The sequence below is a fragment of the Sciurus vulgaris genome (assembly GCF_902686455.1).
Source record: "Sciurus vulgaris genome assembly, chromosome: 8".
Taxonomy (NCBI): domain Eukaryota; kingdom Metazoa; phylum Chordata; class Mammalia; order Rodentia; family Sciuridae; genus Sciurus; species Sciurus vulgaris.
In genome coordinates, this window is record NC_136468.1 from 70,598,258 (window position 1) to 70,621,026 (window position 22,769).

The window sequence follows — 22,769 nt, forward strand, 5'->3', positions numbered from 1 at the left end:
CCTCAAAATTCACAAAAGAATATAGTCAGAAAACAATATTGAAATCACTAATAAACAAAGTGACTTCAATTGAAATACCAGTTTCAAAAACTGTCAAACTGATATATTTTTAAACATTAAATTGTTGTGTGTTCATGAATATTTCATAGGATAGAAATACAAATTGATTCTGGTAGGTAAGTAATCTGGGCAATCTGTTTTATATTATCTACCTTTAAGATTTATAAAACAAGCATTCCCTCTGATCCCAAATTGCACTTCTAGAAATTTTCCTTAAAGCTATTATCAGAGATTTAAGTAGAGATGTAAGATGTCTATGGAAACTTTCTTTTGAACTACAATGGTGTCTTAAGCATCCTTCTTTTCCAATAGTAACTTTTTAAATAAAAAATAGCAGGGAATAGTGAACACCGTCAAAGCATGTTTCAAAAATATTAATGAGACTGTAAAAGATTGTGACAAATGTTAAATGAAAATGCAGCTACCAAACTACATCCCCCAAATTGTGAAGGGAATGAACACACACACACACACACACACACACACAATCCCCCTGCAGAAAATTCTAGAAAAGAAATGTTGGTAATGCTTTTGATCTTAGTAGAATTACTGATAATTTTCTTTATTCTCTATTTCCAAATGATGAATATTTTAAAACGACAACAAGTACTTGATTCAATAATTATGTGTCTCACAAACTGATCTACTGGTATATTCTGAAATGTGGGCAGAAACTTAAAGTTTCCTACCAAAGCAATGCTCAGAATCACAAAAAATTAAAAGCAATATAAACGTCTTGAATGTCCATAAATATTATAAATGGAAATGGTTAAAAAAAACACAGTAGTATCATACTCTGGAATATAATGTAACATTTAAAAATGTATCAAGAAATTTAAATAAAGCTAAAAAAAGGGAAAGACTATCAGTTTACAACTATAATGTCAGCTCTACAAAATGTATATAAATGTATACAATCTAGGAAAACCTAGAAGGAAATATATTGCAAGGTTTACAGCTTTGAACAATGGGATTGCAGTTGATTTTAAGTTTCTACTTTCAACTTATACTTTTTGATTCATAATATTTGAATGAAATTTAAAAATTATTAAAGATCTTGGAATAATGACTTGAGAACAGTATGCGATTATCCTCTACTATGTACAAAGTAGTCTCATTTTTAAAAAGGCAATTTTAACTTTTACATGCAAATATCATGCATTTATGATTTATGATTATAATGTGCCTCATCAAAATAGGAACAGTGATGATCTCCAATTAGTGGTATTAATAATTTAAGAATCTTTATATTTTTGTATTTTAAAAATTATAATATGCACATACACCTACCTAATTAGAACATTTTTTAAAAGAATCATAACTTACTTAAGAATCTTTTCCCATGTTTGACTGTCGTAAAATGCATGGCTCCAACTCATTTTGACTGTCCCAACAATGACATTTTGTGAAAATACATCGGATCCTAATTTTCGATAAAGTTCTTCACATTCATCCAAGGGCATGTGGAACAATCCCAACATGAAAGCTAATATGGCTCCTGAAAGAAAGAAGTCTTAGTTTTTATAAGCATTGATGTTATTGTACTTATAATTTTAAGATCTTCTGAGTCATAGACCTGGCTTAAATTTTAGCTTTAATACTGGGACAATTCTAGCTATGTCACCTGAGATAAATTCCTTCACTTCTCAATCCTAATTTTTTTTTACCAGTAAAATAGGAAAAAATAATAACTAAAATACTTAAGCCCCTTGTACTGTGACAACATGTGTAAAGGGCTTTACCAGGTCCCAAAAATGATTAAATACATGCTACCTCAAGATGATAATTATAAAAATTTTTAAATATATTAAAATGTTTCTTTACATTAAATATATAAGAAAGAAATCATGGTTGATAATTGTCTTTCTAACAAAAATTACTTCGTTCTAGTCATAGAACACAATATATTTAATAACTCACAAATTCATTAAGCAACTATTCTTTCAAGTTGCTTCTAGAACCAATGTAATTAAAGAAATTAAACACTCTGGGATATCCTTTTAAATAGCTGATTTCATGTACTAGCTGTAACTGGAAGGAAACACCGCCACCTAGTGTGTCTAATTGGCCTAACCCTTAACTAAAGAGAAAAGGGAGGAGAAAGTGTGTATGTATACCAACCACCTCCAGGTCTTCCTACCCGACTCTCCCTCCTACTGGGGATTTAACCAGGGGTACTTCACCACTTGTTACATCCCCAGCCCTTTCTATTTTTTTGAGAATGGGTCTCACTAAGTTGCTTGGGGCCTTGCTAAATTGCTGAGGCTGGCTTTCACCTTGCAATCCTGCCTCAAACTCCAGAGTAGCTGGGATTACAGGAATGCGCCACAACGCCTGGTCCAACTAGCAATATTTAAAGGGAACTTTCCTTTTTTCTTTTGGTACTGGGGATTGAATCCAGGGCCCTCTACCACTGAGCTACATCCCTGGCTTTTAAAAACATTTTTAATTTTGAGACAGGTTCTCACTAAGTTGCAGAGGCTGGCTTTGAACTTGTGATCCTCCTGCCTCAGTCACTGGCATTACATGTCCAACTAAAAGTAGCTTTTTAAAAGCACAGATTCTCACATTTTTCAATTTAAATTCTGGCTCCAAACAACAATATAAAAATGATACAGGGAGCAATCTTCTCATTGAGAGACACCTCTCACAAAAAAAAGTAAAACCTTATCCACCTTTAATTTTCTATTCATTCAAGTACAATGTTTGCCTTCTGCTTCATCACTTTCTTTACAATGAATATACCATAAAGTAATAATTTATAATCTGCCATTGTCATGGTGGTTTATTGAAAACGTATTACAAAAGGACACTAAAATCTTTCTGAATGGTAACTTACTTACAATAAACATCTTTACAGGTTCATTAAGCAAAGTGAAAGATTACCATCATCAAAACATGAAATCAATGCCTAACACTTCAGAGAATAACCATGATCTTTAGCCTAATAATCCTTACCTGTGCTTACTCCACAAATATAATCAAAGAGCTGATGAACTGGCTTCTGTGTAAGTTCAACTAATTTCCTCAGTGTCTGAAGAGCAACCACACCCCTAAGGGGGGGGAAAAAAAAATCAAATGCAAAATGTGAATTCCTATTTCAAGAAAAATTAATTCGTCATTGAATAAAATAATCCGATGAACTGCTTTTGTAGTTTGTATACTAACATGAAAACTAATATACAAGTCATCATCAGTAAAAATTGCCTGACCAAACTTTTAGGATCATTTTTTAAATCCAATATTTAAATAAAGGTATCAAACCTGTGGTACAGCAGCACATTTAAAAATGAGTACTAGAATACACATTTTGATTTATTCTTTGAATTAGAATACAAAAATATAAGATATATTTTTAAACACCTCAACTCTGAAAAACACCTAAAACCTCCCCTGACCAACTTTGGGATGTCATACATTGGGGTTTCTTCTCTCATCAATACAATGATCACCTATGCTTCTATATATTTGTGTTTTATATAGTTCATTAGTCGGACTTTTTCCCCACTGGGTACTGAACCCAAGGGCACTTAACCACTGAGTCACATCCCTAGTCCATTTTTTTAAAAAATATTTTATCTAGAGACAGGGTCTCACTAAGTTAGATAGGGCCTTGCTGAGTTGCCGAGGCTGGCTTTGAACTCACAATCGTCCTACCTCAGTCTTGAGAACTACTAGGATTATAGGTGTGCATCATCATGCCTGGCTATTAGTCAGATTCTTAAGCTCTCTTTCATTCATTCATTCATTTTTTAAAATTCAGTAAATTTAGGACAAACCTCTGCAGTAAGGTATATTCACTAATACTGTTCACTTTGTTCATTTCTAAATCTTTGCCAAAGACAGGATATACTTCATGAAGGAACATGAGAAGACGAATGTAGGTCAAATTACACATGTAGGTACACAATATGAACAATTCTTAACACTGGGACAATATATAAAAATCAGTGAAAAGTTCTATTTCCAATACATGATATAGGCCAGATCATTCCTAGAACAATAAAAGTAGGCACCACAAAATTTAGAGTTTCGAATTGTGCCTTAATACTGCCAACAGGAAGTCACTAGAAATCTTAGTTTAAGATTAAAGTAGTTAAGATGAAGATTGATAATGAAATTATCTTCTGAACAAAGAATGTATTTATTTCTTGTATAGGACCAGAACTGGCATGGGCAAGGGAAGACATGGGGAACCAGGGAGTTTGTGACATAAATTTTTTTTTAACTATCACTTTATTTAGTGATGAGTTGACTGACATACATGGGTAAGATAAATATAAAAGAAAGCTGAAATTATAAAACATTGCTAAGATTCTTTGAAGAATAATGGCTGATAAGTTCATGAACTACCAAAAAGATTTAAAAATATCAAATTAAAATATAAATACATCAAATCAAAATAAAAGTGATTCAAATATATGTTGGAATATTTCATAGTCATATAGTAAATTAATAAAAATATCAATTTCATGTATCTTAGAATTTGATTTTATAATAATATAATTATACCAAATCAGTTTTTTTGATGCCTAAGGCTGAATTGATTCTGTGGTTTTTAAAAGTTATTTTTCTACTCTTACCTCGTTCCTCCACCATCAATTGTGAGAATTCGGATACCCCTCCCTTTCACAGGATCCACATAGCCAATTAAGGCCAAAATTTCTCTTACTGCAGCCTGAAGAGTTTCATCCTTAATTTGTCTAAGTCGTAATAAATATGGAATAATTTTTTCCTGTATTGAGGGAAAAGATATTTGGTTGGTTTTGTCAAATCAAGAAGAAAAATGTATGATTTTTTTAAAAACTAACACAAGTAGATTATCACATAAATTAGAGGTGTCAGTATTCATTATTTTCTCAGTAATCATAAATGATAGATTAGTTTTTGATATGTTACTATCATTATATATTTAGGATATGTTTGTCCTAATACAGCAGATAAAAGTAACTTCTAGCCAAATATCTTCTTTAAAATGTGCAATGCTTAAAAATTAGAGAAAATAAAACTTGCTTAATACAAATTTATAAAAATATTAATTATGACAACAAAAGGTTGATATCCTAAATTATACACATATTTTGTCCAAATCCTGAAGAGGATAAAACGCCTTCATAGTAATTATTAGAAATTAAACGGTTACTAAAAGGAAAAACAATAAACTATCTTGTGTATATTTCACACGGGACAAAAAGAGACCTGTAGTAGAATATAAACAAATGTTAATTTATAAAATAAAAATGAGGTAGAAGATAAAAGATGACTATTAAAATTAAATAATAAGTTCAGGATGGGGTCACTGGCATGTGACTAGTTCAGCTATTTAACAGACTAAGGAAGAAAGTTTAGGGCCAGTCTGGGCAACAGAGCCAGATACTAGTTCTTAATATAAAAAATAAAATGAATTATTTAAATAAACCTAGGTCTGCAAGATTCTAAGTATTAAACTGCATATTGCTGGTGACAGGCAAGAGTTTAAATCTTAGGGTTCTATACTGAGCTTTCATACACAGGCACACTTCATATAGTCAGTATCCCAGGTTTAAGGGAATGGCTAAGTGGTAGATGCACTTCTGCTGTGTATCTGTAGCAAATGCAACAGTTTTCCAAAGTATCATCGTTTTCTTTTTTTTATAATCAAATGTGAAATATTACTGCTCTAAATTTCTTCTTCTTTTTATCCTTGACTAGTATTGAGCTTCAAAGTGCCCTTAGAAGAACCTGAACAATGGTGGAGTTTAGAAAGGCAAATTTCCATTTCTGGTTAGGATGGAACAATTTGTTACAGATCAATGATCATGCGAAGAAAACTAGAACAGCTTGATAAAACACAAGAAAAGCACCATCTGTTTAAAGGCATCAGAGAGCTGCTGAGGCAATGAGCACGGAAGAAACTAGGAATCTGAAGAAGGGATAATGGCCGGGGAGTGAGCTGATAAACTACAGTTTTTCTTTCCTTGGGGCACTTGCTGATTCTGTGAAGGCACTTGCTGATTCTGTGAATAAGCAAAATGATGGGAAAATGAGCCTGTTTCAGACAGAGGGCCACAAATGAACAGAGGAAAGAGCTTAGCATTTAGTCTCATGGAGTTTAGAGGGACAAAACTGAAGACCCAAGGCTTTTGGCCCACATTTGTGATTTCACTTCAAGACATTTGCAGAATTCTGAAACGATGAGATATGAAAAGGTAAGAAAGCGAAGATGATGACTTCTGGAAATCAACAGTGGAATTTTTTTTTTTTTTTTAATTCTTGGGACTGTATAACCCATGAGGGTGGTGGCAGTAAACACACAGGCTCTCAACTGAAAACCCTGGAGGAATGTGGCCCCCAAACAGGGAAAACTAGGGGTCTTAACCAAACTGTAACCCAGCCTTGACCTAAAAGAATGAATGCCCTAACACCACCAGGCCAAGAACAAAATCAGCTCTCTGAAAAAAGCAATCTGGAGCCTATGCAGTTTTGTTGTTACTGCTGCTATTTGTTTTTGTCACGTACAACATCCAGAATACATGTTACAGTATGAAATGATCAAAGACCAAGAGGGATCCTCTCATAATTACTAATAAAGATGCTAAAATAAAAATAAGAAAATCAGCATTCAAAAGCAACAAATATCTACAAAGTAAATTCAATGAAAGATGTGCAAAACACTCAATGAAAATAATGGGGGAGCATAAAGATGACCCCCCAAAATGGAATAATTTACCAAATTCATGGCACGGAAGGCTCCATATTATAAAGATAAAATTCACCCCAAACTGTTCCATAAATTCAAAGCAATTCCAACATAGTTTTTTCCTCCTGTATTTATTTTTCTATGCATACGTTAATTTGAAAATTTTTATGGAAATATGGTAGGCCAAGAATAACCAAGGTAATATTAAAAGGAAGAACAAAGTTGGGGGATTTATACTACCAAATGTTAAATTTATTATAAAGCTACAATAATTTAGGTAGTGTAGTACTGAAGCAAAAATAGGTAAATATGCCAATCGAACAAAATCTAGTGTCCACAAAAACAGACTTATATTAGTGACCACATTTATGACAAGTCTTTCTTTTCAATAAACAGTTCCATGTCAATTGGACATGTGTATTTAAAAAAAAAGTCAGAATTCCTATTTCACACAATAGATCCAAGTTTATTCTAGATAAATGGTAAATAAAAGCAAGAAAAGTAAAACAAAATTTAGAATACAAGAAATGAAAAATTTCTTCAACAGAACACAAAGACAAATATAAATTGGACTAAATTAAGATATCCATTCATCAAAAACAACAGAAACAGTAAAAAGGTAAGCCACAGAGTGGGAGAATATATTTGCAAGGTACACACACACACATATTCTGCCATAACATATAAGGAAATATACAAATCAATAATAAAAAGCTGGCTAACTCCCCCCCCCCCCCAAATTGGGTAAAAGTTTAGTTGGGAAAGTTCTCAGCAGAGTATACAATGCTGACTTGCCTTAAGCAATTTATAGAGGTCACTGTATTTCTTTTTTTTTTAATTCATTTTTATTGTAAACAAATGGGATACATCTTGTTTCTCTGTTTGTACATGAAGTAGAGGCATACCATTTGTGTAATCACACATTTACCTAGGGTAATAGTTTTTGATTCATTCTGTTATTTTTTTCTCCCTCCCACCCCTCTTATACCTCTATAAAGTCCCTCCTTCCTCCTTTCCTGCCCCCTTCCCACCCCCTGTATGTGTCATCATCCGATTATGAGTGAGATCATTTGTCCTTTGGTTGAGACTGGCTTATCTCACTTAGCATGATATTCTCCAACTGCATCCATTTGCCTGCAAATGCCATAATTTTATTATTCTTTATGGCTGAGTAATATTCCATGGTGTGTGTGTGTGTGTGTGTGTGTGTATCATAGTTTCTTTATCCATTCATCAATTGAGGGGCATCTAGGTTGGTTCCACAATCTGGCTATTGTGAATTGAGCAGCTATGAACATTGATGTGGCTGTATCTCTGTAGTATGCTGATTTTAAGTCCTTTGGGTATAGGCCAAGGAGTGGGATAGCTGGGTCAAATGGTGGTTCCATTCCAAGTTTTCTAAGGAATCTCCACACTGCTTTCCAGAGTGGCTGCACTAATTTGCAACCCCACCAGTAATGTATGGGTGTACCTTTTTCCCCACATCCTCTCCAACACCTATTGTTGCTTGTATTCTTGATAATCGCCATTCTAATTGGGGTGAGATGGAATCTTAGGGTAGTTTTGATTTGCATTTGAGGCCACTGTTTTTCAATGCTTATTATTTAGGGAAGGGTAACAATTTTCTTTGAACTATCTAGAACTTCATTCATAATGAACCTTAATATCCATTTCTATGGCACATTTTTCTTGGCATTGCAGAGTCCTTAGATTTGGGATCAGTTATGAAATGTTAAAGAGAATCCTCAAAGTTTCAACTAGCAAGTTTTCATAGCAGACTAAAACTGAAAACTACTCAGAAATCCATCAATAGTACAACAAATAAATGTAATACACAATGAAATATGAAAACAATGAGAATGAATAATTGACAACCAACACCACAATGTCAATGATTCCTAACAATACATTGAGTAAAAGAAGTCAATCAGGCAGAACTAATCTACACCTGCCTCTTTGGGAGACTGTGACCAAAAGGGGTACAGAGACTTCCGAGGCATTGGTAATGTTCTGCTTCTTCATCTGGGTGCTGGTTACATGGAAGTGTCCTTTGTGAACTCTATGCTTAGAAAAGTAGGAGCTGGGGAGATAGCTTAGTCGGTAGAGTGCTTGCGTTGTAAGCACAAGTCCCTGGGTTCGATCCCCAGCCACCAAAAAAAAAAAAAAAGAAAGAAAGAAAGATATATATATATCATATATATATATATATATCATATATATATATCATATATATATGATACCTGAATGTTTAAAAAGGTTCTTTAATATTAGTGTTTCCCTAAAATTAATATGTTGGTGTTTCTAATCTCTTCCTCTCTCCCTGCTCCTCCCTAATCTCTCCCCCTCCCTAATCTCAGGGGAAAGAGGATTACCTTTCTTCCCCATTCTAGAGAGTTATCTGTCCTTGAGCACACACCCACCACAGGAATGAAGTAATCCAAACTTTGGGGATGGTACAGAAGATCTCAGAAATGACTATCTCCCAAATTAACCAGTGAATTACAACTCCAAGAGAGAACACATGGAATCTTGCCTTTGAATCATCTTTTTAAAAGTCCCCTATTCTTGCTGATGGGTAGAATCACAGACTCTGGGAGAGGAGTTCCTTGTGTTTCTCCTTTGCGAGGAAAGCAATAATTTTTTCCTTTTCCTCAAAAAAAAAAAAAAAAAAAAAAAAAGCAAACAAACAAACAAAAAACATTATGTTGATACCTAGTACCCAGTGCAACAGAATTAAGAGGTAGGGTCTTTTGGAAAGTGATAAAGTCATGAGGTCTTTGCCTCATGAATGGGATTAGTGTCCTTGTAGAAGAGGTTGAAAGAAGCAACTGCCTTGCCCCTCCTGCCACATGAGATTGCCACAACAAACCACAGACACAAAATCTGCCAGCTTCTCATCTTGGGTTTCCTAGTCTCCAGAACTGTAAGAAATAAATTTGCTATATATAATCTTCCAAGTTTAGGGTATTTTGTTAAAGCATCCCAAATCAACTATGGGAAAGTGATTATCTCTCTACTTTATGACTGAAATGTGAAACACACTTTAATGCACTTGTATATTTAGAAAATTTGTCTTCTAAGTAAGAAATTTTATAAATGTGAAAGACAATCCCAAATTTTAGGAACATAAAATATTAAAGTGTATGTATCATAATATATTTGTTATATAACATTATGGAAGAATGCATTATTCAAAGACTTTTTCAGCAAGGTGATTTGTCAAAAAGTAGATAAATGTGAATGAGTTAACTAATAATTTCTTGAATGACAGACACACTAAACATAAACACTAATTTATTTCTAATAGAATTTTTTTTTTTTGCGGTGCTGGGAATTGAACCCAGGGCCTTATGCTTGTGAGACAAGCACTCTACCAACTGAGCTATCTCCCCAGCCCTCTAATAGAATTTTAACAATATCTATCATATGATATTTTCAAATTGTTCATTAAGTATTACAAATAGTCTTATTATAGATGGAGAGACTCACATATATTTTAAAGAACTTTCTAAAAACAGTCTATTTAAATGGGTCTAAATTATGTTCACTATTTTATGTTTTTAAAAAACAGGGTAGGGAAAGTTCATTGTTTTACTTAAGATTACCAATTCCATTAGTAATAAGGTCATTAAAATTTTTAGGCTTTCAAATATGGAAAGATCATGAAATAAAAACTAGCAATGGCTTTACATATGAATTATGTATCCTGTCTTACGAGTTGTTAAAAGTATAAATATCTATACTGCAAGTAAGAAAACTTTGGCAGCTTTTAGGTAATTCAATGAATATACAGATACTAATCTATTATAGATGTTTAACCTCAAAATATGGATGTCAATACTAATAGAATAGTTTACATCACAGACTAAGAGGAATTCATTAGCATAATGTTTATCACAGAATAAATGAAGCAATTACTGAATACATATAAAACTACAAAAAATTTTTTTAAAAAGGCTTTGCTTTCTCCATTTGAAAATTTTTTTTTTAGCATTTTTATTCTAAGACAAAGCTAGATTAAATAAATTTAGAAATTACCTTCACAGCCACTCCTTTTCCTTCAGGAAATTCTAGAAGATGAAAAGTTAGTTCTTCAACCCTAGTAATGCAGAGCTTTGGGTCAGCAGTCCTTCTTAATGCCTGAACCAACGCCCGGGTTCTGTTATCAATACTCACTCTTGCAATAATCTACAAAGACATATATATATTTAGAATATAAAACTGCTCTAACAAATGGTTAATGTTTCTTAGGATCTGCTATGAAACGAAATTTAAAAATCTGACAAAAATTAACACAATCAAAACACAATCACTGAAAAACAACTTGCCTTTTCTCGCTGAAGAGACAAGCGCTTTTTCTCCTCAGGAGTTTTGTCTTTGCTGATAGCCTGCTCAGTTTTAGTAGGATCTTCCTGTTCTTCTGGCTGACTCTTTGAGTCATACTTTAATTTGGGGACAAGTCCACCAATATAACCACCTACCAAAGCTTGTACACCTTCAGTGGGTCGAGAGAGAAAGTTAGCAATACTCTGTTTAGTAGAAACTGGAAGAACCTCAGGCATTCCACTTGGACTTGCAGGCTTGTCCATAGAATCTATGGAAGATTCAGAGCCTGGTTTATCAGTCAGGATGCCAGGATCTGGAGAAAGGGACTTCTTTTCTTGAGTCTTTTCACCTTCAAGTTCTGATTTATCCTGAAAATGTTTATTTTCCTTTTTTGGAGACATTTTTTCCTCACGTTTGAAGTATGAATTAATATGATTTGATAAAAAGTAGAATGACTCTCCAAATTTTGTGGTTATACTAGTTGTGTAATGAAAAAGGCTTTGTTTTCCTATATCTTCTGTATCTGCAATGTGACTTTTCTCTTCTGCAACAGGACTCTTTTCTGCTGATTTATCACTATATTTTTTCAGAGATTTGATGGCTTGTTTAAAAGTTTTCTGTTTTAACCAGCCACTATCTGATACTTTTCTTAATATTCGAGAGCTTGGCTTAAATTGAGCTAACCGTGAAATCATTTCATTTTGATTACCAAAAACAGCCTTTGAAACAGAGTTCAAAGTACTTTTAATACGGGACATACGAATGCTTACTTTCGTAAGTCCCTTAGGAGCAGAAGTACTAAGTTTCAAAATTCCAATATGTAAACCATGGTTGCTTGGGGAATAACAGTGCTTACTCCAAGAATAAGTTTCATTTTTGGCCCATTTACATCTTACTTTGCTGGCATGGAAACCTCTTTGTAGACTGATATGGCTTATCCTCCAGAAATGTTTGGGTGAGTACCCAAAATGCAGCTGCTTGCTTCTCTGCTTCCCACAAAGACTTCGTGCATTACTAAGGAGGTAAATATATACATCTATAGTCAAATTAAAAGACATAACTTAAAAATCATTTATTTTCTATATGACATTCTTTTACTTCATTTCTGAATGCTTCATTTAAGAAATGCCATAATTCATGGTCTTACCTGAAATAGCAAAAAAAAAAAAAAAAAAAAAAAAAAATTAGGATTTAAGTTAAAATTAAAATTGAATATAAAATGCATGACTATTTGAAACATACTTAGCAAACTGCCTATATTTCCATATATTTCCAATATAGCTGATATTAATTTCACTTTTAAGATAATAGAAAATAATTCACCTTTTTAGTCTGAGTAATAGGATGTTTAGAAAAAAGCTACTTAAAGAAGTTTCCCAATAGGTAGATTTTTCTTCTACAATATATTATTTAATATGTAATTTAGATATTATGTTATTTTTTCTTCCTCATTGGTAAACTATTTGATTAGTTTATATGACATGAGACTTTAAGTACTTTGAGAACAAGGGTAGGGTCTTCATTCATTGCAACAATTTATAGAATACTTAATCTACATTAGACATGGTGCTAGATGTTAAGGCTACAAAGAAACAGGATACTAAGGAACTTCTAGTCTACAACAGGAGATAGCCACATGAAGATTTCACTATTGGGTTGGGGATATAGCTCAGTTGGTAGAGTGCTTGCCTTGCAAGCACAAGGCCCTGGGTTCAATCCCCAGCACCGCAAAATAAATAAATAAATAAATAAATAAATAAATAAATCGCTATTTAGTAGTAGGATCCTGGAAATCAGACTACAAAAAACTGTATGTAGCAGCCAACAAAAAGAGGGTCACAACCACAATGTAAAAATCACATATGTATGAAAAGAATAACCTGATTTTAAAATGGGCAAAGGACATAAATAGGCCAGTCACTTAAGAATAAAAACAAACAGGAAAATTAGAAAAAAATACTTCACCATCAAGAAAAAGGGCTGATTAAAACAGACATTTTTTCCCCTGGGGAATTGTACCCAATGATGTTTTACTACTGAGCTGTATCCCCAGACCTTTGTAATTTGGAGACAGGGTCTTGCTAAATTGCTTAGGGTCCTGCTAAATTGCTGAAGTTTGGCCTTGAATTTGCATGTGTAATTCCTGGGATTACAGGCACATGTTATCACACCTGGCCAAAACAGATATTTTGTTCTTTCAATTGGTAAGAATGTAAATAAGTGATAATATCTCCTATTAATAAGGGACTAGGAAAGTAGGACAGTAACTGATAAAATTTTAAGTGCTCTTAAAAATTCAAATGCATGTATTCCACTTTCAAGAACCTTTGCAGAAATACTTGCTTAAGCGTATACATTCTCTACAATGGTTGAGATAACAAAGCAATGAAAAAACAACTGAATGTCTTCAGTGATAGATATTTAAATAACTTATGGTAAATACAAAAATGGAATGAGTTACAATATTATATTATGTAGCAGTTTATAAAAACTAGGTGATCTTTGCATATTGATGAATTCATAAGTGAAAAGGCGATATTAAGCAAAAAGCTGAACAAACTCCTCTTGGATCTGCAGGGTAAGGACACATGACAAACCACTGCCCCCCAAAATGGAGAGATGGGTGAACAGGAGTTAAAGCTAACTTACGCAGAGACCAAGGAGCAGAAACCTCTGTGGGAATGAGCACCAGAGAAGGAAAAGCGGAAGGGTAATTGATTAACTGCTGGAGGCTCAGAGTTAAAACTCCCTGGTGGACCAAGCCCAGAGGAGGATCCTACACTTTGTTTAACCTCTAAGAACTTGACCAGGTTCTCAGACTCCAGAGAAGAAAAATCCCCTCATGCTTCTAGTAGCCAGGAGAGAATTAAAATACAGAGCACACGAGTGTGCTTAACAAGGTCTGCCCTCAAGAGAAAGCAGTTGACCACAGCCTATCCTGCTAAGATTTTATCGGACCACAACTGACCTGAGCGAACAAAAATACCCAATTTCTTATGTGTGGGAAGAGTGAAACATCCAATTCTAGCCCACTCCAGCCATCCTGTATCACCTAAGGGAGGAGAAAACTATGAAACACTTATAACATTCACTGTACAGAGACATGCTCACTAAAAGACAGACCTAACCACAGGAATATTGACAGCTTTCCTGCCGCCCACCTTACCACATTACTAAGGGCCTACTTATAGCAATTCCTTTTACCTGGTACAACGTGTCCAGCTATCAAGAAAAAGTTACAAGGCATACAAAAAGGAGAAGAATACAACCTAAAGAGATAGAACAAATATCAGAATCAGGTAACCAGAAGAGAAACAACATTATGATCAACATTATGATTAATATGCTAAGGGCTAAAATGAACCAACTATACAGCATACAAGAACAGTTGGGCAATGTAAGCAGAGATGGAAATTCTAAAAAAGAAAAAGAAATGCTAGAAGACAAAAACGCTGTTACAGAACTGAAGAATGTCTTTGATGGTCTTATTAGTAGAGAAGACACAACTGAGGGAAGAATCTCTTAGGATATATCAATAGAAATCTCCAAAGTGAAAAGCACAGAGAACAAAGACTGACCAAAAAAAATAACAATATAAAGGACAGTTTGACAACTACAAAAAGTGCAACATATGCGAAATGCAAATATAGAAGAAAAAAGGAGAATGTCCAGAACAAACATTTGAAAAATAAGAACTGCCAATTAATGTCAGACACCAAACCAAAAATCCAGGAAGCTCAAAGAACATCATGCAGCAGAAATGACACACACACACACTCCCCCAACAACAAAAAACTACACATAGGCATATCATTTTTAGACTACAGAAAAATCAAAGACTAAGAAAAAAAAAATCCTAAAAGAAGTTGAAAAAGAATAAAACATCTTACCTACAGAAGAAAAAGGTAAGGTATGAGTCCATTTTGGGTTACTATAATGAAGTACTCGAGGCAGGCTATTTTATAAAGAAAAGAGATTTATTTTGACAAAGTTCTAGAGGCTCAATGCTTATGTATGTTTACATACAGATGAAATGAATGACAAGGACAGAAGGGCTGGAAGGGAAGATTTAGTGTTATTTTATTATTACAAGCCACTCAAATTTATCTGTGAAGAAGCATAGTGTTATTTAAAACTAGATTTAGGTTAGTTATAAGTGTACATTGCAAACTACAGGGCAACCATTAACAAAAGTTAAAAAAAAAAAAAAAAAAGGTATAAAAGGTATAACCAGGGCTGGGGAGATAGCTCAGTCCGTAGAGTGCTTGCCTTGCAAGCACGAGTCCCTGGGTTCAATCCCCAGTACCACAAAAAAAAAAAAAAAAAAAAAAAAAAAAAAAAAAAAAAGGTATAACCAATATGCTAGGAAAGGAGAAAAAATGGAATCATAAAATAATTTAAGCCATAAAAGGCAGAAAAAAGTGGAAAACAAAAATAGGAATAAAGCAAAAGGGTATCAGATAGGGAAGGACATCAAATAAAGTAGATATTAATGCAACTACATCAATCACTAATGTCATTGGTATAAATACACTAACTAAATACCAACTGTCACAGTGAATTACCAAAACAAAAACCCAACTATGTTGTTTATAAGAAACCCATTTTAAATAAAAATATAAGTAGATTAAAAGTGGAGAAAAATACGCCATGCTAACACTAATCAAAAGGAAGTAAAAGTAGGTATGTTAATTTCAATCAAAAAGGAAAACAGAGAAAATCAGTAAGGACAATTTAACAATATCATTGATCAACTGGATATAATTAACATTTATAGACTACTAAATCACAGAGAATACACATTCATATCACACCTATATGGAATATTCACCAAGAAAGACCACATTCTGGGCCATAAAACACAACCAATTTAAAAGAACATAAATCATAAAATGTCTGTTCTTAGACCACATGAATTAATTAAACTAGAAATTAGTAACAAAAAGATAACTGGAAACCTCAAAACATGGAGATTATTTCTAAAAAATACAGGGATCAAGGAAAGGGGACTTCAGAGATATTAAAGTTCACTTTGAATTAGAATGAAATCACAACTTTGCAAAGTTGTGGGATACAGCAAAATAGTTCTTGGAGGGAAATTTATAGCACTGAATACATATTTCAGAAAAGAAGATAATCAGTAATCTAAGTTTTCACCTGAGGAAACTAGTAAAAGATAAGCAAACTAAGTTCAAATAGAAATAAGAACTAGAGCAGAAATCAATGAAATTGAAACAGAAAAGTAATAAAGAAAATCAATGAAGTGCAAAAGTTATTCCTTGAAAAGATTTTTTTTTTATTATAAGTCTCCAGCCAGGGTAAGTAAGAGGAGACAAAGAGAGGGGCAACGAACTACTGATCTCAAAAATGAAAGAAGGAACATGACTACCCAATGGACTTTGAAAGGATAATACAGGAATACTATGAATAACTATATGTCCACAAGTTTGATAACCTACATGAAATGCACCAATTCATTGAAACCATAACCTGCCAAAACTCACAAGAGCCTACAATCTGAATAGGCCTATATACCTATTAAAGAAATTGAGTTAATAATTAAATAACATTCCCAAATAGAAAGCACTAGGTTCAAATGGTAGAAAATAAACACATGCAAACAGAAAAAAAAAAAAAAATGTAAAAAACAAAACCACACTGAATACACTAAGAAATTGTGCAGTAGTACAGTTTTACTATAGGACCTTGTGAGATTACAGGAGGAAAAGGTGGAAGATGATACTGAGGAAGACAGAACCAAGAACCTATTCTTATCCAGATAACATTCTCAAATAATATTGCATGTGCACATATTATTTTAAAACATTCAATTGTACAGGGGGAAGTAGAGAAAAAAATGTAAACCTATCTGCTTTCTTGGCCCATCTGAACTTGATTTGCAGACAATGTAAGAAGCCAAGTTATTAGAAAAGCCCTTGATAAAATATACGTAAAGTACTTGTAGATGAAAAGTCATACCAATGGAGGGAAATCTGCAAGTTGAATTTCAGGTCTGGGCAAGCAAACTACCATCATGGTGTAGAGACCCTAATGAAATTGGTCAGCTGGTGACAACTGGAATTTAGCAATCAACTGAAACCACCATGTTAAGACACTTCCAAAGCCCAGGGCAGTGGGACTTCCATACGAAACAACTACTATTGAATGTTAATGGAGAGATTACAAAACATGCAAGAAAATGAACTGTCACCTACAGAAAGGATCAGTAAATGCAGCCAATAGGAAAATGTACAACTAAGATTCAGAAACAGAGAAAAAGTAAGTAGGTTTAAAATGTTCAGAGACATACCAGGAGCAAAAATAAAGACAACAAAGAGTTGTAAAGAGTAAAAAGAAACAGTAAAATTTTGGGAATGAAAATACCAGCTACATGCTAGTTTTGAGATCCACTTATAATCTAATGACAAAACAGGTAATAAAAGAATGTGGAAAAATGATGTAATAACCAATATAAAGTAAAAAGTCTTTTAAAGCAAATTTAAGGGAAAGACATTACATAAAAATAAAAAGGGGGAACTATATAATAATAAATAGAATGAACCATTTACTTATTAAAAATCAGGTAGTCTTGTGGGTCAACACAATATTTTAGCAAATAAACAAATACTATAATGCATATCATCAGAATGAGAAGTGCAATGAATCAAAATGAAGCAGGAGGTAAGGGAAGATGGGCATAGAGAATGTCATTTTAGACATATGACCAGAAGTGAGTTGACATTTTAGTGTAGATCTTAAGTGAGGAAGCAAATTATTAAGAGAATCTGGGGGAAAAAACTTTCTAAGAAGAGGAAAAAGCTAGCAAAACTTTGGAGACAGTAACCGCTTTTTACTTTCAGTAACAGCCTACACAAGGTGGATGAAGTGAAGTCAGGAAGGGGAAGAATCACTGAGATGAGTTCAAGATTGAGGCAAAGACAGAGCAATGTGAGCCTAGACTGTGATTAAGGAGTGTGCATTGTTTCTTTCTAAAAAGATTCAATCATCATGACTAATCAAAAAGGTTATCTTTCAACTTTGCAGAGAACTGTAGACTATAAAGAAAAAAACAAAAAGAAAGAAATGGAAACTACTGCAGGAGAATGATTTTATGAAGCAAATAAGGGATTTTAATATACTCCTCTCAGAAAACTATGACTATCAAGCAAAAACACAAAACATAAAGGATGATCAACAAGCTTAACTGGTTACCAAATGACCACACCAGTAATTCAGGGTAAGTGTTTTGAGAGTAAATTCAGTCAAACCAAAGTCAAGAGTGCAAAAATGGTGGGCTGTGGATATAGCTCAGTTGGTAGAGTGTTTGCCTCACAAGCACAAGGCCCTGGGTTCAAATCCCCAGCACCACAAAAAAAAAAAAAAAAAAAAAAAGAGTGCAAAAATGGGGAAAAGAATTCAAAGTTCCATCATCAATAAGAAAAGAGTAAGAAATACAGAGGTGGTGTAAATACAAGGGAGGTTTACATAGAAGAGGCAGGCACAGTGGCACACACCTATAATTCCAGCAACTCGAGAGGCTGAGGCAGGAGGACTGAGTTCAAACCCAGCCTCAGCAACTTGGTGAGACGCTGTCTCTAAATAAAATATAAAAAAAGGGCTGGGATGTGGCTCAGTGATAACCACCCTGGGTTCAATGCCCAATAACAAAAAAATAAAAAATAAAAATAAACAGAAGGAGGAGGTTTGTATAGAAATGGAATTTTAACCAAAGGAATTAAGGGAATTGCCAGGAGGCCCATATTGGATGCAAAGAATGAATTTATAGATATCATGCAATCATTGCAATAATGTAGCCAAAAAGGTAACAGGGGTCTGAATTAATAATACTAGAACTGAGAAGGAGGCTACTGTGAGCCACATCTGGAAAAAGGAAGAAGGAAACTAATAGAACAACAATGAAACAGGACTGGTGACACCAAGAATAGGATATGGAGAAAATGTCAAGAGAACTCATGGTTGTAAATCAGAGACATAGGGAGAATGCAATTTGTGAAAATAAAAAACGAGGAAAGAGCCAATTTAATATGAGGGAAAAATGAATTTTCTTTTGGATTTACAGAATGAAAGGTGGGGTATTCAAACTGAAATGTACCTAGACTATAGTTTCATGTGTGGGATTATAGCACAGTGATACCTGAAACCATTAGACTGCACAGATTTAAAGGAGAGCTTATAGTATATATCACCTGAATATTATTGAACCTGACAGATGTTCCTCTTTATCGAAAAGTGCTTATTTTCAAATGTACACTATAATTTCTGTGACATTTCAGGAATATTCCCAGACCTATTATAGTATCCCTTGGGTTTCAAATGTCAAAGTTCTGGCTTAGAAAGAACAACATGTATAGTAGAAATCTGAGTGACACGTAGATTTTGGAAAAGAAAGAAAAACCCTCCAAAGAAACAAGGGAGCACAGGAGAAAAAATATCCTCCAAAATTCAGGAGCAAGTTTTAATGGATAATAAACAGGATAAAATACATGATATAGGACAGAAAATTAGAGCAGAGAAATGACAGGACAGAAAGGTGTCTAGAGCCTAGAATTCTAACTCTTGACCTTTTTACAAATATATGTTCCACAAGTGAAGCAATATGCATGCTTAAGCACAATCCCTGTCTTAACTAGAGGAAAAAACAACTCAGAGTACAAACTGTTCTTGAATCAACTTTGCATACGAAAACAAGTGAATATATAAACAGGTGAAACTGATCCATCATCTAACATCATTCATGAAAAAAAACAAGATTTTATTTTAGATCTCAGAAAAATAAGATCAACACTAAAGTTTAAGTATGAAAGAACATGTTTTTACACTTAAAGTACTACTAATCTGCGTAAGAAATTCGACAAAATAGCTAAAATGAGCTTGATACAACTACTTCACAAGAAGTGTAAACTCAGTTTACAATTTAATGCACTTTTAAAAAATTCTCAGATTTTAATGTTAATATTACATTATTTTAATGACTTTTTCTTGAAATCCTGAAACATACTTTTGTCATTTTTGAAATCTCAACAACTAGGACTGCAGATCCAGGATACAACTGTTCCTGGAAATAAAAACAGTATTTTTAAAACTACTGTATGATAGTCCCTTATGTCACATCTCTTCTGTTTTTCCTTGGAGAGTCATCACTTTCTTTAGAAAAGTTATCATTGCACTAGGCGTGGAACCAGGTTCCTCTCAGCATAATCACAGAAATGACACAAAGGTAGGAAGTACTGCAATACAATGATTCATACAGCTTCACCTTTAAAAAAGCACACGCACTTAAATCCGCTTAAGCAGAAGCAGCAGTGATAAGACCAAATGTGGGTGGGGCGAAAAAGAGATTGCTGATGAATAAAAATATCTAGCAACGAAAGCCCAAGGTATACAGTGACAGTCGAGATCAGGGAAATTGTTTTTAAGAGTCACCAGGGACCTACTGGAGAATACTACAATCCGGGGGAGACAGGCTCCGCTAAACTGGGCTGGCAAGTCGAAGGGGTGGGACAAGAGGCGCAGGGCGGGACCAGAGAAACCAACCGCGACTGGGGCGGCAGCACCCGAAGGAGCAAAGCAGGCAGGCGGCACCGCGCACCAATCAGCCCCGGAGCCCGCGGCCCCTTCCGGACCCGGCTGCCACTGGGTGCCTGGGTGCTGGGACCTTCCCAAAGCCGGGCGTCTCCCCACCCCGACTCTGGAAGTGTCCAAAATAGAAACAGAAGAACCGGGACAAACAAGTGCCCAGAGCGACCAGCCTGCCTCTCATCCCGTTCCAGTCACCTCGCGGCCACTTACCGGGATGCAGGCCGCAATCACCCGCGGCTGTGGAGACTCGACTCTTCCCGGCATTGACGTCCACTCTGGCCGGCCCGCATCAGCTGAGCTTCCAGCACAAACAGGCGCAGCAGGCGGAGCTCCACCCCCTCAGCTTCGCCCCGCCCCAACGGAAGTGACGCACAGGCCGTTCGGGTTTACCCGCCGGAGACCGTGCTGTTCCTCGCCTCTCTCCGGCACCTGCCCTCTCTGTCAATAGCTGCTTCGTCCCCGCCCTGAGGCATGCGCAATAGAGCGTGACAGCCCCAGGCCGGACACCCGCCGCAGACGTGCGTGTGTGCACGCGCGCGTGCTTCCGGAGGGGCGCGGCTTGGTAAAGAGGCGGTTGGCATTTATGGTCTTGTCAAGGAGCTTGAGCCGAGGGAGCTCAGTTTTGCGCCGCGTCGGATCTCAGGGTAGAGTCCATACTTGCTTTTGAGTCTCCATCCCTTTTCCGCAGAACCAAGCCTCCATCTCCACGTTGAAGGACCATGCTCTGTTCCGGTCTCGGAAATGGAGGCCTCTTTGCGAGCCTCCTCGAGGGTGGAAGCGACAAGGCCAGGCCCCTACTACGCTGCTGTCACTGTAGTGACGCTTATTCTTTATCTGCATCTGCATATGTTACGAAATGTCACTCAGAAGCGCTTTCACATATATTATCTTGTTGAAGTTAGATTCAGTCTCTCCAGTGGCCCCACTGCTAGGACACTTCTTTCGAATTCTGAATTTTATGCGTATCAGGTAGGCAAGCTAGAACCCACAGCAGGTCTTGTGTTAACTACCAAGACTGTTAAATTGTGCCTTCAACAATCGCCTTCTGAAAGGTGTCAATGCTATAGCCCTCTGTAAGATTATTTTAAAGTCCTTTAGGAAGGGAATTATGAGCTGCCAAATTTAGTGTGTGTTAGACTGAGTATTTTTTAAAAAATTAAGGAGGGGAAGCCAACTTCCTAGACTCTTGAGGCACAAATGACTGGATTGTGTACATCATAATGCCTGCTAAATCCCAGCAGTGCATAAACTAGACATATTTAGCTACACAATTGTTAATAAATTTACACCACAAATTAAAATGTGGAGGAGAATGGCAGTAACTTTAGTTCTTGAGAGACATTTTTTTCCCCAATTTTAAAGAAAATACTGAAAAGGGAGTTAAACTGCAGCCATGACAGGCTGCATTTAGGGCATGAAAGATTTCAGGCCTAGATAGCCGATTCCAGGAAGGCTACTAGATTAGGACTGGCCTTTGGCAAACAACCAATGGGGAGCTAACAAGCCAATGCCTAACATTCCAAACCATATATTCAATATGTTAAGACCTGGGTACCCTAAGCCAATGGAAACATGCCAAACCTTACATGTTGGAATATCAGCCAACTGTGTACTTTGCTTTGTTCAAATTTCCCGCTGTACTGTGGAGCTCATAAAAATCCCACTGAATGGAGACTCCGGACTCTCAGCCAGTACCTGCTGTGTCAGTGAACCTGTGAGTCCGAGCTCGAGCTTGCAATAAAGACCCTTTTGCTTTTGCATCGCAGACGGCTCCCTGGTGGTCTTTGGGGATTCGCGATCTGGGCACAATAATACCATTTTGGCCCTTGTTAAAACATCAAGAAAGACTATATAGGATTACTGCAATAGGTGTCACAACAACAAGGGAGAAATTGGTCTTGATCCAAACACAATAAAGACAGCTGGGATTTAGGGTCAATGAGCAAAGTGAGTGGTCAGGAGATTGAAAATTACTAAGAGTGACATCAAGGGTTGGGTATAGTCTTGCTAAACTGACTTAAGATTCTTGCTGAAGGTGGGTAAGGGTGACCAGATATGACAGGACAGGAGAGACTAAGCTGACTTAGAGGATTCCTGCCGAAAC

General features: G+C 35.4%; 1 protein-coding gene across 2 annotated transcripts in view; it reads right to left on the minus strand.

Moving 5' to 3' along the window:
* The window catches only part of PNPLA8 (patatin like domain 8, phospholipase A2), a 49,555-nt gene extending 28,481 nt beyond the window's left edge, over window positions 1-21,074 (minus strand). Inside the window, exons 1-6 of one of the 2 annotated variants that reach the window (XM_079149350.1) lie at window positions 20,876-21,074; window positions 11,068-12,212; window positions 10,778-10,927; window positions 4,644-4,795; window positions 3,019-3,113; window positions 1,387-1,558 (exon numbers count right to left, since the gene is read on the minus strand). In XM_079149350.1, the coding sequence (XP_079005476.1) occupies window positions 1,387-1,558; window positions 3,019-3,113; window positions 4,644-4,795; window positions 10,778-10,927; window positions 11,068-12,123 (1,625 nt within the window). In that variant the 5' untranslated portion in view covers window positions 12,124-12,212; window positions 20,876-21,074. The remainder of the gene's footprint in view (window positions 1-1,386; window positions 1,559-3,018; window positions 3,114-4,643; window positions 4,796-10,777; window positions 10,928-11,067; window positions 12,213-20,875) is intronic. The other variant, XM_079149351.1, reaches the window with a different exon arrangement.
* Window positions 21,075-22,769: the final 1,695 nt, after the last annotated feature.